The 18,948-nt window shown below is 46.8% G+C and overlaps 1 protein-coding gene across 1 annotated transcript; it reads right to left on the minus strand.

Moving 5' to 3' along the window:
• Positions 1-559: 559 nt before the first annotated feature.
• Positions 560-18,205, minus strand: LOC128300789 (mucin-12). The gene is made up of 15 exons (XM_053036980.1): positions 17,828-18,205; positions 17,562-17,767; positions 14,853-17,345; positions 13,868-14,040; positions 13,634-13,800; positions 13,517-13,563; positions 12,922-13,125; positions 8,144-11,551; positions 7,886-8,059; positions 7,454-7,768; positions 4,333-4,434; positions 3,845-4,264; positions 3,468-3,760; positions 3,069-3,412; positions 560-2,999 (listed from the first exon to the last, which is right to left on the minus strand). The coding sequence occupies exons 1-15, from the start codon at positions 18,188-18,190 to the stop codon at positions 2,829-2,831; spliced, it is 8,880 nt and encodes a 2,959-aa protein (XP_052892940.1). The 5' UTR covers positions 18,191-18,205; the 3' UTR covers positions 560-2,828.
• Between the last annotated feature and the right edge of the window lie 743 nt (positions 18,206-18,948).

Raw genomic sequence — 18,948 nt, forward strand, 5'->3', positions numbered from 1 at the left:
CAAATTACGAATATACGAATGATTACTTGTTTCGAATGTTATTACTTGTTTCTTTTTTATATTGTATGATATAGAAAAATGTATATAATGTTGTATTATTGTTCTATATTCGTTTTACATTCCGATTTACAAAGATTTGCAACAATGTAAATAGATAGAAAGCATTGTTTAGCTACGAAATCCGTTAATTGTATACGTCGAAACGTATGGAATACCCGGGTATGCCGTTTGCCAGCTTACGTGTGTAAATTTGGTTGACAACGCTACGGTTAATGTAATCTTTCTAAAAATCGCCTGTTTCGCTGAATAAATTGAGTGCAGAGAAGGAAATCGACTCTGTGACTTTAAAGTATAAACGAAATTGCACTCGGATTCGACATACGCAGAAATTCGAGTTAAGCAGATTTTTCCCGGATTATAGCGGTCCGCTATGATAGCGTATCTCGTGGACTGCCTGTAGTCATAATATTGCAATTTCTTTTCAGAATACCTCTCCATTGAAATAACCATTTGCTTTTATATTGATTAAAATTTTATTTTATTTTATCTCATTGTTTCGTACTCCAATACACAACACTAGCGTTTACTCATCCGCGTGCTTTTCCACCGCTCGTCGTTCATCGTTTGAATTCCTAACAGCTAACAGTAACACAAAACGGACAAGGTAGACAAAAAATACATTTTCGGTAAAGACCTAAGTGAGGACGCACCCACACGCATATGGTGGCGTTTTGTCAGTAATATACGAAAAGGCGGGCGAAAATAAAAGAAGATACAAACATTCCGGTTTCCCTTCATGTACTCGCAAACTACCAATTGCTGAAGAATGTTTGTCAAACATTGTCAAATTGTAAGAAAAGAAGCAAGAAGTACGCTTTTCACTCTGCTACGAGCTGCCACTCGACATCTTATTGCCCATCTTACAGGGTATAGAGAGCACACATTTTCACGCCCGCAGCTGACCGTTGCGGACAGTGTTGGGTGTACGGGATTTGCCCATTTGTTTGCAAGTGCCCGATAGATGATCTATTTACAGAAACGAAAGCATTCATTTTATTCCTACCACTACACTCTTCTGCTTTTGTGCCTTCCTGTGTGCTTCCACCTAAGTTATCGCCTATAAACCTATAAATATTGTCACTTTCTGGTCCACCCCTTCGGTACGTGGTTTAGCACAATACTGTCTCTGATTGTCAACGGAACACGCTAGTTGCTGCCACCTAGTTTACGAACTGCGGTTTGAGTTTGAGGTTTGAAATAGAAGTTACACTCGTAGCGAACGCCCCGTTACAAAGGTATGCGTACCATCGTCTTGCACATACGTGTTTGCTTTTAATTTATATATGCTTTTTGAAATTAAGTATAAGCAGATAAAACGAAAGACCAGAAGTATAACCTTTTAACCGAAAGCATACCGTAACCGGAAGATAGAAAAACTTCCCAAAAAACTCGGTAAGAATTAGAATACAGCAACAAAACGATGGAACTGGACACCAGTGTAACAGTGGGCGTTAGACGATACTTCACAAGTGACGCTATTATGTTTTGTTTTGCGTTACAATGTTGCCAACAGTTGTTTGAGTTGCTTTGCATTTCATTCTATAGTATCTTGTTTTATCAATGTCAACACACTTAACACGTTCAGTGTTTTGCTTAGTTCGTTCGTTTGTATGTTTCTATCTCTTCTTATAGGATTTTTGTGCAACTTTCATTACTTTATGCTGTACTTCTTTTTTATCATTTCATATTTTCACTTCACTTCTAATTCTCGCTCAGCAATGGTGCTTTCCAGTTGCAAATATTTTTTTGTTATTCAATTTTTTCCTCTCATTATGGCAGTGCACTTATATCCAGTCACCGAGCGTGTTTTACTTCCATCCTGCCTGTGTACTTATCATCACTGCTGTGCCACACTCATAGGTATACGCAATAAACAGTAGCCTTAAATAGTGGACGAAACGTGCCAGAAATTGTGAAAAATAGCTCAGTAGAACTCGGCAAAGAAACACACACAATATAGCTAAAATGTTGCACTAGTATTAGCCATGTAGGTTGCGTCAGATCAAAATTTCAGAATTTTTACAATCAATTTTTGTTCTGTCCGAAATAAGTGCTCACGTTTAGTACCGTTTGTAAAGTGGCCAAAACTATTTACAATCAGAAAACATGCCAGAAGTAGTATACACACTTGTTGGTGTTGTTTAACGTGTTCCACACCGTTCCACCATTTTGCTTTCCACTAAGGTCGCCTACTAAAGGTTCTGCGTAGTTCTAATAATTTATAGCTGAATAAAATAGTATCATACACTAGAATTAGTATCTAAGCCGGTAGGCATCTTACCACGTCGTTGCCTTCGGTAGTTCCTACCCTAAAACAAAAGGAAGAGCGCGTGCGATGTAATAGGGTGATGAATGTTCAGTAGAGTACAAATACAAGCTCCAGTGGACAGAGTCCTAGCGGACATCTGTTTTAATGGAGCAGTTGTAGCAGTGATCGACGATAATGGCGTATGTTTTGCGTTTAGTTTAAGGAAGCACACAGCCGCAAATCCTTATCAGATGGTTCTGGGAACTTTCGGTGCCGTATTCCGCGCGCGTGTTGCTGCTGTGCAGGGCAGTGTTTGACGACTCGGTTCATTGCCGGCTATATGCTTGGGCGCAATCGGGTTTGTGGTTCGATTAGTTTTCTTTTAACTGACAGATTGAATTTGGTTGCAAAAGAAAAAAATCCTTCCAGCAAATGGCGCCATGCTTTTGAGCACCGGGCAAAAAAAAGAACTCCAACACGTGATGGACGCTGCCTGCACGCACACATCACCTGGTATGACTTAGTTGGTGTCGGCTACCTCGATGTCGTTGTCGATGCGCGACGAACGGATGCCAGTTTTGCCGGTCCATGGGTATATGTCCGGGCAGGGTTGGCAGGTTCGCATGTACCGGACGCCAGATTTGTGCCACAGGTTGCATACCTTCGGGTTGTTGCAACGCTTTGGACGATCCTGTGTTGGGACGTGGCAGAAACACCAATTAGTACTTGACTGTTGAAAAATCGTGTAAAGCATTCTTACCCCATAGTTGCACTGGAAGGGCGTGAAGGAGTTGATGCGGGAGAGCGGAGTTGGGTCGCGTACCCACTGCAGCGCCTGCCAGTTCGTGATGATGAACACATCCTTCATCGAATTGATCGCGTCCAGGAATTGTATGAATCCTTCCTTGTGGTGCGGCTGCGTGAACCAGGCGGCATGGTAGTACAGCCCGAACGGTGCCCGGTTGGTCGTGTAGTGACGTTCGAAGTTTTTCATGATCATCTTATACACACCCTCGGCTTCTGGCGGATTGGAGCAAGCGTCACCCATCGAGCAGCGACCACCGTTCAAATCCTGCCACATCACCATAGGAACCTCCCAAACACCTGTCAAGCAAAGCGGGTCAGTACAGGGAATAGACACTACTGGCCATCACCTTACCTGGATAGCTCTTGGTTGGACAGGGCGGAATCATACAATCGTGGAAGATCTTGTAGTCAAGCGTGTACGGCCAGCTCGGCGGACGGTTTTCGTACACCGGCATCGACGAATCGTACGTGAAGTTAAAGTCGTGCAGCATCTTGAACATTTTGTTGCCACCGATCGACAGGAAGGGTGCACGCATACCGCGCACATCTTCCAGCTTGACGCCACCGTATGCGGAAAGAATTTCACGCTGGCCGGCAACTTCACGGGCCCACTTCTTGGGCGAGAACGATTCACCGAAGCTATGCCTATTGTAACGTAATTGGAAGTATATAAGGTTCGTTAGTATACAAGTGTCGATCAGAGCAGCATTACTATTGACGATCACTTACGAAACTGTGTGCGATGCCATTTCGTGTCCGTCGGCGTACAGGTTCTGCACCTGGCTGTAATCGGTCCATTCGTGCGATACGTAGAACGTCGCCGTGATTGGGCAACCGTTCGGGTTAACACGTCCTCGCTCGAACAGATCCTGGTAGAGCTGCTTGTTCAGATCGTTCACGGAATCGTCGAACGTGAGCAGTACGATCTGTGGCACTTGCTCCACCGGCAGTTCACCAGGTACGTCCTTTCCACCGCAGTAGCAATCGGGCAGCAGACACACATCCTTCCGGCATTTGGCAGCTGTCTTGTCCGGTGTTGGTTGAGGGTATAGAGGCTCCGGACGAGTTGGCGGATGGCGATAAATATCGACAAACTCCTGCGCCTTCGAAACGATGTTCTGCGACGGCTTCAATGTTGGTCGTGCACGTCTGAGGAAAAGGCCAGGAAAGGAGATGATGAGACCAAGGATGTATAGATCGGGGTAAAGTTTACTTACGGTGGGTGCGTTCCTCGGTTGGCCGAAACGGTCGATTGCCCATCGGTCGCATAATGCGAACTGCCACGGTTGCGGTTGTTGTTACTATTACTGTTGCTAACTCTGCCCGATCGTTGCGTATTGATTGTACGCGTTGGGTGAAATGACACAAGATAAGAACAAAATCAGTACATCACAAGATCGGGCTATGCGGGACGGTACGATCATGGCTTATAGTATTATAGAGCGCCGAATATCAGCTGCAAATGGTACTGCTCCGTATTGGAAGAGCCTGTTAGGGAAGCTCATGTCGCGTGATGAGATTAGTGAAGAGTTTAGATCCCCGGCAACCCGGCTAGTGCAGTGATGAGAGTGTCGATACGACTACCTGTTATAAACCCCCGGAACAGAAATTAGCAATCGACGAGCGAAGTTAGGCGAGATGAGAACGAAACCAAGCTACATTGAACAGTTAGGGTAGCGAATGATGTGACCCCAGCAGACGAAGTACTTGACCCATGAGGATGTGGTAAAAGATGCCGCTTGCTGGCAAGTCAAATACCGCCAGCAGCAGGTATAGGTGAGATGACAAAGTTTACAGAGATCCTCATGAAGTCCTACAGAACACCAGCACGCCGAGACAGGGCAATGGATGAGTACATTAGAGATATAACTACACAATACTACGGTGCAAGGAATATAAGGCGCAATGAGGTTGCAACAAGGAAAAAGAAGGGAATAATAGGAGAGAAGGATCGTTTAAGGAACGACAGAGGGTAAGACACACACTATCTCACCCGTCCTTTTGGGCAATGTCTAACGAATGCTGGAAGATTTAGACTGGATAGATGATTGGTCGGGGAAGGCTGTGATCATTGTGTCTCCGAGGAACATGATCGTGCGCCATAAGGGATATAGGATGTGTGTCCATGCGCATTGTCACAGAGACATAAGGGCAGTAGGAGCGGTGGCATAGTAGGGAGCGGTGAAGTGATAACGTGAGCGTGTAGATGTGAGATGTATCAAAGATGGAGTTGATCTCTGTTGGTTGGCGATCAGACAAACGTGAATCAGAGACGGTAGAGTTTGAAGTAAAGGAAGCTTCTGGTCGTCCGGTCGTTCCACTTCCGTACACTTTCAGTAAGATAAGAATCGCAACATAGGGGCCCTGTTGATTTTTTTCTCGGGTTTTTTTTAGAAACGTGTAGGATACGTTTCATTACGCGGAACAGGAAGTAGATTCTCCGGGATGGTTGTTGCGCTAGGCGGTGCAATTCAAATAGCTACTCCTAGTTTAGTTAACGTCCAACAAAGTGAGGGACCCATCGATAGCCCGCGGCCTCTAGGTGAATGTCATACGAGAATCCAGAGATGTATTGTCCTTGCTTATTGCCTTGCTTGGCGAAGCACATGCCAGTACGAGCAAGCGAGACCATCGCGTACGAGACTTTGGTTGTGCTTTTGAGACATCGTCCGTTTGGGCTCGCGATATCTTTTCTTTTTTTTTAAGGAAGATACTAATTCTTCGTTGCCGGTGTACGTGGTGGTGTTAGTTAGCAAACATTTTCCATCCAGGCTAATGATGATGGCCATACGGTGTCCATGTGTCAGTTGAGGTTTATGCTGTTCTTCTGGCGTGGGGCCGACATGCGACCCATTCTCACGCGTTAAGCATCCCTAAAGCCCTGAAGCAATTGTCCCTGACAAGTCCCGAGCGTTTAGTTCACGTGTGATATGAAGCACTTATGCGCACTATGAATTATACTAAGCTACCTTTCGTATCTTTTTGCAATAATGATGGATTTATGGCTTATGTCTTTAGGGATCCAAAACATTTTGTGGAACAAATTGGAAAACGTCAATGGAAATAGATTTAACATCTTGCATATTCTTGGATCCTCACTATCAGTTATTTTTCGTTGTTTAATATGAGTTATACGAATTGATCTACGAGTATTTCCATTTTTAGTACAATTATCTTGATCACATCATCCATCATTAGAAAGTGTCTACGTACATACTGACTACTCTAATAATACCACTGCATACAGGATCAGTAAACAACTTCTAAATGGCATATCACTAAACCCTGTTACACCAGTGTGGCCTGTCTGGAGCTACCAGTATACATGTAACGAAACACCGCTAGTTGCATGATCTAACCAAACCACTACATCTTCTACTACCTAAACTGTTCGCTACGTTGAACGTCTTTCCATTGACCGCTTAGCACGTCGCCCAGTACACTATGGAAGTACAACGAAGCATTCGGACCAGTTTCCGAAGATCTTAGTGCGTGGAGGCATACGTTTAGCGATCAGGGTGTTGTGTTTTTTGTTGTATGTCGGTGTTGCCATTGTGTTGTTTGAATGTTTGAAGTTTGCCTTCGATATTGTACTAAAAACACAATCGACAGTCGTGAAAGAGAAGCTGTTAAATATTTCTGGAATACGTTTACGAAAATATGGAAAGATGATCATCGAGAAAGAGAAAAACAAGGATAAAGCACACTCAACTGAAAGCTGTTGACGACATAACGGAAGGAAAAGAAATGTTTACTAAATGAAGTTACTTTACAACAGACAAGCAAGCTGTTTTGTGCTGGCATTATTTAAATCGTATATCTACTGTGCTATAGAGAGGTTAATGGAAATAATCGATTCTTTTTTGTTTATGGCGCATTACAGAAGTTGATCGTTACTCTTTAGGTCTTTCGGTCGTTTTTTTGTTCTTCTAAAGAAGTGGAAGGCAAACTGCAAACTACTGTAGAGGGTGTGTATGTAAACTTAGTGATGTACTAGGATTAACAGACAAATGTGGTAGCAATACAACTGCTAGCTAGGAGTGAGTATAGCGCGTTGATGCTGTCCGAGCCATAGATGGTTCTAGTTTGATGTTGGCAGGCTGGTTGGTTTACATCGCCATTTTTGTGTGTATATGTGTTTAAGATCAGTCAACGCATTATAAGTAATTGCAGGTGGTATTAACTAGTGACTGCAGTGAGCGGTGAATAGTATAACGAGTTTGGTATTGTTTCGAGATTTGGCGTGATAGAAACTTGACCAATCAAGAGTTTGGGTTTTTTTTGTTTTGGTTTCTTTGGAAGATTGTAGTAGAAGTTGCTGAGCAGCAATAATAGTACCTCGAGGGAATCTCGTTGCATTTGGCGGACAGTGAGTTTTCTGTACATTGTATACTTTTTCCTGCTGCGGATGGTTTGCTATATCGGCGTGGCAGTTGTGCGGCTGCGATCGTGGTCTTTATGGCATTATTGACCCTGGAAGCGCGCGGTGGGAGCTTGTTTACGGAGTACGTCGTTGGCGGGCGGATTGTGGTGGTGGTGGTTGTGAGGGTTGTGGTAGTATTGGTTGTGGTGGGAATGGAAGGAACGGTGGTGGAAGATTGGGGGAACAAAACAGAGCTACTGTTCAAAATGTAGCTCTTCCCGATATCCTCACTGATCCGAAGACTTACGGCATCAATGGACGTAGGATGGGAGGAGGAGGAGGAGGATAGAGGCGAAAGGGTGCTACGTGCATTGTTGTACGGGTGTTCCGAATAAGGTTCCGGATACGCAGCACCAGCCGTAAGGTTCAATCCTTGCGTTGTACTAGGGTAGAAGCGCGATGGCACAGCCGAATGGAAATTACGCTCGGTAGTGACTGCCGCAATGGCGGCATAATGTGGCGTCGTGTATCGTTTGGAGGCACGTGCCATCGGCCTAAAGGTGCTCCGTAGTGTCGTTGTACTGGTGGTCGAGGGCGGTACGGAAGTCGTCGTGGTCGTCGTTGTTGAGGTGGTCGTGCTAGTGGTCGTCGTAGTCGTCGGTGGCGTTGTGCTAGAGCTAGTCGTCGTAGTCGACGGTATGCTGGATGTTTCCAGATACGAATAATCCGCCAGATCTTCGTCCACGGGCTCAACATCGTCATCTTCACTGTCGTCCTCATCGTCATCGAGGTCCCGATCCTCGTCTTCCGACGTGTTCCCACTGTCCTGATGATAGGAAAGTAGCTCCTTCTCGGTCGGAATGTTCATTTCCGGCATCTCGACCGTAGCACGGAATTTTTTCGTTGTCGATTCCGGCTCACGACTGCTGTTGGCGACAGCAAAAGAACTTTCTTCAGTGGATGTCGAATGGAAGCGCGTATAGTATACCGGTTTGTCCGTGATTTGGACAACGCGAATCGGTTGCCCGGTAGTAACGGATTGTTGTAGCTGATCTTCCTTTACGGTACGATTGAAATCGAGTCGATCGTAACGACTCTTGACATGTGCTGTTTTAGAGATTTCGCGATCGGTCGATTGGTATTTCGTACGATCGGTTGTCGGAATACGGTTCAGATAGGCTGAGGAAGATGAGCTTGAACTACCTACACGATCGTCATACTCGGTGGCAATCGATAACACTGTACTATCGGACGTTCCACTGTAATCTCTTGTCGGAACTAAGCTACTGCTAGCTGGGGATGTTTTCTGTATACTAAGCGCGTCATCAATCGTGCTCGATTCTAGAGTGTAACTTTGTGACGTTGGCCGTAACCTGGTGTAGGAACGGCGGGGAGACCCTCGTCCACGATTACGAAGATAGTGATACCGTGGAGTAGTTGCCTCATCGTACGATTCCGAAGAACGTACAAAGCTGAACACGGGACGATACCGACCCCGAAACACCTCGGTCGATCTGGGCAAAGAGCTGGTGGTAGTGGTCACCTCTTCAGAGCTACTGCTGAGAGAAGTTGATGGGACCGTCGTCGATGAAGGTGCACTAGTACTACGAACGGTAGTAGGCTCTTCACTCGTACTAGTCACGGTCGTGCTTGGAGGAGCAACAGTCGTCGTGGTAGTAGTAGTGGTTAATCGAACCGTTGTCGTACTAGGTGTGGTAGTTTCACGCAATATAGCAGCCAACTTCGGTACAGCTGTGAACTGGAAGTAGCTCTTTACCGTTGGACCACCGACAGCCGGTATTTCGGGTGTGGTCGTACGATACAGATTCGAGATAACTCTCGACGTAGATGCAAACGGTTTATCGGAGGAAGTGGTTTGACGCTGAACCTCCAAACTTTTGTACGGCGAAACTACTAACCGCGTTGGCGGATTAGTAACCGGATCAAGTGTTTTGCTAGTTGTCTCTTTGAGGACAGGACTACGCGTTGGAAGACTTTGTACTTTTTCAATAGATTTTCTACCCTCTAGACTGCCGAATGGCGCCAGAGTAGTTCTAGGTGGGAACCGAGTCGGAGGTGTCGAAGGTGTAGTGACCGTGTCGACGGAATACTCCGTATTCGTTTGTACTCGCGTTTGGAGCAGTGGATCATCCGTATCACGTTCCTGATCTTCCTGTTCGAGCAATGTATTGGTCTTGGGACTGGACAGGATCTTCTCCTCTATCAATGGGACCCAGTCGCTTGAAGCGGTTGGGACGACGGTTGGCCGTGGTGCAAGCCGATTTATCGTTGTCGTCGTGGTCTGTACATCACGGCTCTTATAAAGAGCAACATTCTCGTCCTGGAACTTCGTGTAACGAGGTCGGACAGTAGTGCCTAAGCTAGAACTTAAAACAAATCGTACATTACTAGGGCCACTTCCGGTGGCTAATGAAATGGGGCTTACGGTAGGAGTTGTAGTAGTAGTAGTAGTACTAGGTGTCGTAATCGTAGTGAATGGAGTAGTTGTTTCGGGCAACTCTTCCGAATTGGTAGTGGATACCCCACGCGAACTACTTGTGACAGCATCCGAGAGTGTAAAGGATGTATAGCTCGGCAAGGGTTCCTGGTTTCTTGGAATTTCCATGCGCGCACGGTAGCCTGAACTTGGGACAGTTCCCGGCAAACCGACAAACCCGGAGCTTAGCGTAAGGTTATAAAACCTATTGCTACTAAACTTTTGTTCCGAGCGATTGTCAACCTTTGGCGCGCCGGTACTGGAACTAAACGTCGAAAGAGGACGTTGGTCATTCCAATCTTGCGAAGTGAGCGTCAATCGAACCGATTTGTTGGAACCAAATTGTTCCGAACGAGTAGGGACTACGGGAGATTGAGATGCAATAGGAGTAGGCCTGGATGTGAATGATCGTATGATAGGAGCTTCCGGCGTGGTTGTTGCGATCGTGGAGGATTGCGTCGCCGAAAGCGTTGTAGCAATGGCTTTCAGAAAAGTGTGCTGATTGCGCGATCGTACACTGTTCGGAACTGCTTCCTGATACAGATAGCTATCGTAATCGGGCAGGGGTTGTGCTTTAGCCGTGGTACTAAACGGGGTCCGGAAACTAGCCGGTTGGATGTCAGAGATGATAAACTTTTGCAATTTTTGGCGCTGGGATTCTTGAACGGTGTAGGGCAAACGGGTTATTGGGGACACTGTTGTAGCAATGGGGGTTGTAGTAGGCCTTTGAGTGGTGGTTGTCGTAGTGGTAGGGGTTGTCGTGGGCTTTCTAGTGGTAGTTGTTGTAGGCTTCATAGTGGTAGTTGTGGTAGTGGTAGGGGTTGTCGTTGGCTTTCTAGTAGTAGTAGTCGTAGTGGTTGTTGGTGGCAATGTGCTTGTCAGTGGGACAAACTGTTCAGCGGCACCGGAAGGTGAAAAGTCCGGCCGTGTATCGTACGAAAAGGGAGTCTCATCGTAAACATCGGACGACATTGCATGTGCGTTTGCCGATGACGCCGAACGAGGATCGGACTGCGAGTACGTATGCGAGAACACCGGCAGAAGCTTTTGGGTAATAAACTGCTTCTTGGAATGGTCGTTCGTCGAATCCGCGGCGGCACGAGACGGTGCCCCATAATCGTACCGAGTTTTGGACAGAGTCGCGTACTCGTCATCCACCTGGTCGGCACTATCCTCACGGGCGTCACTATCGTCGTCATAGTAGTGATCATCCGGGATCGGATGGAAGTTAACCCCGGAAGGGACCTGCTGGTCGTACTGAGTGGACGGACGGAACCGTGGATATTGGTCAGCGGCGGTGGGGGTGGTAGTGGTCGTGCGAGGTAGTGTGGTGGTTGTACTGGGTATGGCGGTGGTAGTGGTTGTGGTAGTTGATGATGGTTTAATGTATCGTGGAACCGAGCTAGTGCTACTGCGGTACCGTGGCTCATAGGGAGATTGTGGGGACGGCGCAAAGGACACAAGGAAGGGAGAGGAGGAAGGCTCTGGGGTCGATGAGGAACCCGCGCGTGCTGCGAGTGTTAATATGATTGATTTGGGTGTTGTTTTATTACTTTGATCGTCCAATTGTGATGATCTGTTGGGATAAATAGCATCGTAGATTGACATTTTAGAAACTGGTTTCAGAGAGCGAGAGAATCGTAATGTATACGTTTTGCAAATACTATTTCGGCCGGCGAGGCATTTCGTTGCGATAAAAGCGGTTGTTTAAAAAAAAACGTATGTACACCTTTGTGAAAATGGTTAGTTTTAAATTGTAAAACTCAAATGGAGAAAAAAATAAATAACAGAACAGGCACGATAACACACTATAATGGTTGCAGGCATTATCGTACTAAATTTAGTCATTGTTAATAACAGTTGAGTTAACGAGTTTTGTTCGGTTAACTAGAAAATGATTAAAAAAGTAATGGATATAACGCAAGTTGGGCTTTTTTTAACTGGTTAGACAAAGCACTGCAAAACTCAACATTGGCCGTCTGTTGCCAATGGGAGGGGGGTTACTGTTAAAAGTAAATAATTTTCTTCAATGCGAAGAAGCAACAAACAAAAGTTTACAATTTACAACCCTAAACAACACGGGATGTGGATATGTCATTTACATCAACAATGGGTAGATGTTTTTGGCTCAAGTAAATGGGGATTCTCAAGATTCGTATTGAACCCATTAGGGACATGTAACGTGTCAAATATGTGAAAAGGTAGGGAAACTAAGAGTATGAAATTCATTATTTTGGTAAATGATGATCAATGAGACATGCAAGAGAAATGAATAAAGCATAAGCGGCATTTTTAAAATACGATATCGGAAATCATAAACATACTCGCATAGAAGAAAAAGCAAAAAGATCACTTTAAGAGCAGTAGTACGACGTAAATAAAGAGAATAAATAGATGATAGAACATAAAACTCAGTTCAAAAGATCGTGTTGTCACAGTGTGATAAAAGAAAAAAGTGGGGGGAAAAGATGTCTCAATTTTCTCAGCTACATAGGTATGTATGTTGATTGAATCCTTTTGCTGTAAGGAAGACAAATGATGCTACCGATCCCACTACGCTACTACGAAGATGTGGTAATCCTGCTGCAATCGATTCTACCGTGTTGTGGTGTTGTGTTGTGTCGAGACTGTGACTGTGTGTATTTGATGCGAGCGCTGCATGGACAGTGATGGACAGATTGCGTGAATCTGCCCGCAGCATGAGTGCCGTTTTGGTCGAGATGATTTAAACAATTTTGTTTTGTTGCTTCTGGTTGGTTGTATGATGGCGTTTTGTTTTTTTTGCATATGATAAAAAGAATGGCCCGCTCCAATATCCGATATTTTACGGTGAGTATTTGTTTAACAACGAATCATCTAATGATGGTGACTAGTGAGAAAAGTAAGAAGCGGTAAAGGACTGCGGCCTTTGAGGAAGGTTCTTTTCTTTTTGCTTTTCGGCTCTACCTTGTAGTATAGTACTGTATTGGAGCAGGTGTTGTGGTGGTGGTAGTGGTGGTGGTGGTTGTAGTGGTTCTGGCTGTGGTTGACGACGGCAGTGAGAAGGGCTCGGGCGTCGTAACGAAGGCCGTCTGATACTTGGGGCTGTTATACGCACGGATCGTGGACGACACCAGTATCGGACGGTCCGAGATTGAGTTCAACTCATTTCTATTGGTTTGGGGCACGAATGGGAGCGTACCCGATCACACGCGTAATGGGTGATCGATATGGAATAGTGTAATCAGATAGATCCAGCAGGAGAAATAGAGAAAGAGAAAGATGGTGTGTTTTAGATAACAGGGAAGATTAGAGAGATATCGGGTTCTAAACAGGGCCGAAAGGTGGATCGATGTCCTACTGGATGCATTGCGGCAATTCCAAAAGGAGTCTCTATTCAGGGAACGAGCTTTACTCATTTGGGGAGCTTGCCTAATAACCTAATTGCTTGATCTTGTGTTTTTTTATCTTAATAAAAGCGTCTAATTAATGGAGATAGTGGAGAAAAAAACATAAATACGAATGCTAGCACTGAAATGGTACTAGATCCGTAAGAAAATACCTTATTTGTGTATTGGTTTGCTTCTGATTGTAACGATCTTCTTCAAGCTGCAAAAAGAAAGAGCATTAGCATCGGGAATTTGGGTGTCCGCCACTAAAGGGAATGCCTTAGAAATACCTGAGCCACTAGAGCATCGTCATAGTCTGCCTGGTAGGAAGGTCTCTGGTAGGTAGTTCGTGGAGAAGTGACGTACGGATCTCGCTGCGAAGTGGGAGCCACGGTGGTGACCACTGTCGGACGGTACGTAGACGAAACGACTGGTTTCTGGGGTTGTGGTTGATATTCTGAGATGATATAAGATGTATGAGCTCGGTATGTTGCCTAGAACGGTATCCAGTCTGTGACACTTACCAACATCTCGGTACAATTCAACATCCTCATCGTAAACGGCGTAGTACGAATCGTACGCAGATGGTTCGTAGTTGCTGGTGTTGTAGTAATTTCTGTTACTCTGCGTGAGCTGCGTCTTCTGTTGCTGTTCCGGCACATATCGGTTCTGTGGGGCTGGTGACGATGTTTCAACTCTGCAGAGCACGATCGGAAGGGGTAGTTAGTAATCAATAAATCAGATGCCAGAAAATGGTATGATAGTTTTGCACCCAGGCAAACACACTGTTTAACCATCATACCCATAGCTTCACTCGCACACATGGTAAACGAAGGTAGTTTTCAAAACGTTCTGTCAAGTCTGGTTGAGTTGGCTTCATTAATTAATGCTTGAGAACATTTGTATTACTTGATGAATAGCCTATTATAGTATTTCACTGGATTTGTTTAAGAAAATAGAAGAAATTACTCAAAATAGTAGCCGAACGTTTCTTTTGTTGTTAGCTTGCGGTGCGTTACTGGCGCTGTCTTCATGTTCAGCCGTGGCCCTAGCTCTCACCTCCGTTTATACGTACTTCTACGACACTTTACAACTGTCAATTTAATTTTATCACTAGCAGCGTCAACAGATAGTGTATTGAAGTTGGAAGTGTTTCATTCTTTTATTAATTAAACTCCTGAAATACTATTCGTTTGAATAAGAAAAAGCGACGACGCAAAACAAAACACACAAAAATATAAGTTATTAAATGACAATACTATAAATATGTACACAAGGTAATAAAGCAAAAAAAAAAATCGTGACTATACAAAAGTATACAGTTTGAGTGCACATGCAGGAGACACACCAGGGAAGCTGTCCCCTTCCCGAAGTTAAGAAATTTATCCATCACACACAACACACCCACCCAAAACACCGGTCACCACCGGTTTTGTCACCAACAGCGGTAGCGGTTGGTGTCCTCTGCCCAGCTATAAAAAAGGACAGAAAACGAAGGGTGGACTGTACCTGTTCGGTAGGCGTTCATCGAGCTCCAGTGGCGGTCGAATTTTGGTCGGTCTGGTCGGACTGGCTTGTCGGCCGTTGGTCGTGCTTGGTTCCGGTGTCTCGGTTGTGCGCCAGCGCTGCTGGCCACGATTCGGTCGAATCGTGTAGCGTTTGCGCGACGTCGTCTGGGTAGTCGGAGGTTCGGGCGTGGCGGTAGTGGTAGTGACCGTGGGTTGCGTCGTAACGGCCACTGGTTTACGAGTCGAAGTCTTGGTCGTGATGCGCGTACGCACCGTGGTAGGATAGTAGCGGGGTGCAGTCGTCGTCACTGGAGGTCTAGCGGTAGCTGTCGTGGTCATAATGCGGCCACGATCACTGGAGACACTCTCTTCTAGATGATTGTGCTGTACAACCGTTGGGCGTAGACGGTGCCGTATCGTGTACGGTCTAAGGGTGGATTTGTTAAGATAACGCGGTACGTCGCCTAGCGGCTTAATACCCTGGAAGACATCCTCCGGGAATTTGATGATTGGTGGAATGTCGGAGGTGGAGCTGGGGGAATACGTGGTCACTGTCGGTGCACGCCACGTAGTTGTTTCGTAGTTGTAGTACAGATTACCCGATACCGAGCCCGGTGGCTTGGGTGTGGTCACATTTTGCATTGGCCGCGGAGCCATTGTTTCCGTCATTGGAGTGTACTTGGATTTGTTCACCGGATACCGATACTGATATTCATCATCATCGTCCTCGTCGTCTTCGTAATATTCATCTTCATCCTCTTCCTCGTCCCCATAAGGACGTTTGCCGTAAACGGGGCGCCGGTTTAGGTCCAGCGTGTTCTTCACATACTTTTGACCGCGCTGGTCTATATCGTCATCTTCTTCGTAGTAAAACTCGGCCGATTCTTGAGGTTTTGGTGCAGATACCGGGCTGAGTGGAGACGATCCCGCGGGACTGTAGAATACCTGTTGTGGGCCGTATCCTTGGGAAACTGGCTGAAGTTTTGTGTTGTTGGAAACGGGCCGGTAAACTACCTGGCCTGATCCAATACGAACAGGCGCAGGTTCTGCATTTGGTTTTAGCTGGGCGATGTGGGAGTTCTTGATGGATTCGTAGAATTTGCTGTACTCACTCGGGCTCACCGTCTTGGATAGTTGAGGTTGATAGTATTTCGGTGTGGTCGACACTGAGATGGGCTGGAAGCCATTAGTTGACTTGGTAACAAATTGAGCCGAACTCGGCTTAGGCGTCGATGCTTCATAAATAGCCCCGGAAGGTTTACCACCATATCCGCTGTAGATCTGTGGTCGGGGAGCGTTAAGATAGACGTTAGGTTGGTACAGTTCCAGGCCGGTTCCCTGCACAATCTTTGGTGTGGTGACGGAGAATCGGAGTCCGCTCGATTGAATCGAATTCGAGATGCCCTCGTACACGGGTGCCGGAGTACTGGGACCAGCTGATACAACGTGCACCTGCTTCGGTTTCGAGTGATTGGGTTTAACGACGAAGCTCTCCTTCAGCGGGTTTGCCGTGGGTTGGTTGTTGAAGAATCCTCCGACCGAGCTGAAGGCTATGTAGGGCGTCTTTTGGGTCGGTTGGGCCACGTTCGAAATCTGCACGTTGGAGGGTTTCGATTGCTTTGGCGCTTTCGCGTGATTGTTGACGGAAATCGGCGTGGAGGAGTAGGTGTTGCCGAAGTGAAAGAACGCAAAGTTGTCCGGTATCGTTTCCTCGTCACCATCGAGCGGTGATGCGGGCGTTGTGTACTTTTTGTTATTGTGACTGTTGACAAAAGCGGCCGCTGTGAATTGTGTTTGACCGTAGTTTGATTGGTGCGGTCGCTGCTGTTGCTGATTGGCTAGCAGCAGCGGAATGATCGTGTCCTGGGGTGTGATTTTGGCAATAGTCTTGTAATTTTGCAAACCGGACGATTTATGCGGTTGCAGCTCCACCGGACGGACGTTGTACGTGGGCTGCTTGCTTTTGCTGTAAGCTTCCAGATAGTCGTTATAGGTTTGGGTCAGTTCCTTCTTGCTGTACGTTTGCGGTTGGAAGTATCGTGCACCGGGCTTAAAATACGTCGAAGCAGTTGGTAACACCGTGTATCCGAACGGATCAAAACTGCTCGGCGAGTAATTGTTTTGGCGAGAAAGAGATGTGTCCAGCGATCGGTACTGCCAATTTCCCAACTGACGAAGTTGACGTGCCGTACGCTGGCTGTCACCACCGCTGGATGGTGCCAAACTGTCAGGAGAATTCTCCGGCGCAAGCAAGTCTTGCACCGAAGCTTCATCCGTGTTGGATCGTTTGACAGTGTTTTTGTTTATTTCGTCACCGGTACCAGCCCCGGAAGTTGGGTCAATCTGCGTCACCGGTGGCGCATGGGCAGTGTCCGTTTTAGTATCAGGCTTAGTTTGACCGATAGTGTCTCGTTTCTTGCGATCGTGGGCTTTGCTGTCAGTGGAAGATGTATCGTCTAACGTTTGTAGTGACTCGTCATCGTTCTTGTCAGCACTATTGTGTAAAGTTTGCGTGCGTGAGTGAGTGATGTGCACAACAACGATGCACCACGTGTATTGTAGATGTGCGTAATGGCGAATAAAAGTGTGTGTTTCAGGAGGAAGAGAGAATAAAGTTTAAAGTATTCGGTCGAAACTCGAGGCGGGTGTGAAAAAAGTTGGACACATGTGTAACATGAAGTTGATGCGTATGGAAGACGGGCGCACTTACCTGAACGGCTGTGGTTGAGCACTGTACGCAAAGGAACCTACTTTAGCCTGAGTCGGTATAGCATTGACACTCTGTTGCTGCAGGATACCGTCCCGATCGCGCTGCACTTGCGATACCGTGCTTGGCTGTCCGCGGTAAACACGCTGCTGACGATCCGATTCCTCTTCCTCCACCGGTGGCAGTGTTTCGTGAGCTTCGGCGTAAAGCTGTAAGAGTGAAATGTTAGCATCCCGCATGGTCCAACCAACTGCTTATGCATAATATACCTGGGCAATGTTCTCCTGGGGCGAGTTCTTCGGCTGGCCGCGTGTGGTTATGACCGGGTTCGGGTTGGCCGGTGGTGGCGGTGGCGGTGGCAGATTGTGAATCTGTTGAATGCGTGCCGGTGCGGATGGTTCGGCCGGACCGGAAGGTCCCGAAGGTCCAGACGGTCCCGACGGTCCCGATGGTCCCGACGGTCCCGATGGAGCCGATGCACCAGATGACGAAAAGCGCACTCTGCTCAGCACCTGCGGTACGCGTGGCGTAACCGTACGGCCAGCCGACGGTGCCGACGGTGAGCTAAGCGCGGGCAGATCACATCCAACGTTGCGTGGCCAGTCGCAGGTCTGCAGCTCGTGGCTGTACATCAAGCCACCGGTGCAGCTTTCCAGCAGTGCGCCTCCAAACACGCACACGTAGTACTGCGAGCAGTCGCTCGGATGTGGATAGTAACCGAACTCTTCCGGACACTCGAAATCAACGCTGGACGAGGTCGACTGTCGGGGGTTGGAACCAAGCGCCCGTCCCTGGGCGGCACTCGTACGGAACGAGCGTTTTGTCTGTGCGAATACATTATCTGCGAACGAGAGATACGGTGGTAGGGTGAGTACTTGTGCTGCTGTCACTGTCAGGGTGAGAAGGTCATCAGTCAGATGCAACAAGGTAAGAAACAAATGCGATATATTCAGTAACAGCTGATCGGATCCTCCTGTTCCCTAGTCATGCGTGAATGGCAACTGTTCGCTTCCAATACTGGTTGTACTCCCTACTTGCAGCATGATCATCTATCAGCAGTTTCTCCGACACACACACGCACCGATCAATCGATCGTATCTTGGCAATAGATTGCTTCCACACACTGAACTGACTATGAATCGATCCGATCAGGTATTGGATAGCTACAAGGTTCCAGGGTCGCGACGATGCTATACACGTTGCCATTGCACTGCGGGGTGCAAATATGAATGGTTCGGTATCTCCCATTCCCTGCTGGCCTGTTCAGTCCCCCGAGCCGTCCATTAATCACCCACAAACCGCACGAGGCGTTGGTGAATTTATTGCCAAATTTATGGCGGGTGGTACAACCGGAGGCATCATCGATGCCGTTGCACTGACAGTTCGCAAC

The sequence above is a fragment of the Anopheles moucheti genome, chromosome 3 (genome assembly GCF_943734755.1).
Source record: "Anopheles moucheti chromosome 3, idAnoMoucSN_F20_07, whole genome shotgun sequence".
Lineage (NCBI taxonomy): Eukaryota > Metazoa > Arthropoda > Insecta > Diptera > Culicidae > Anopheles > Anopheles moucheti.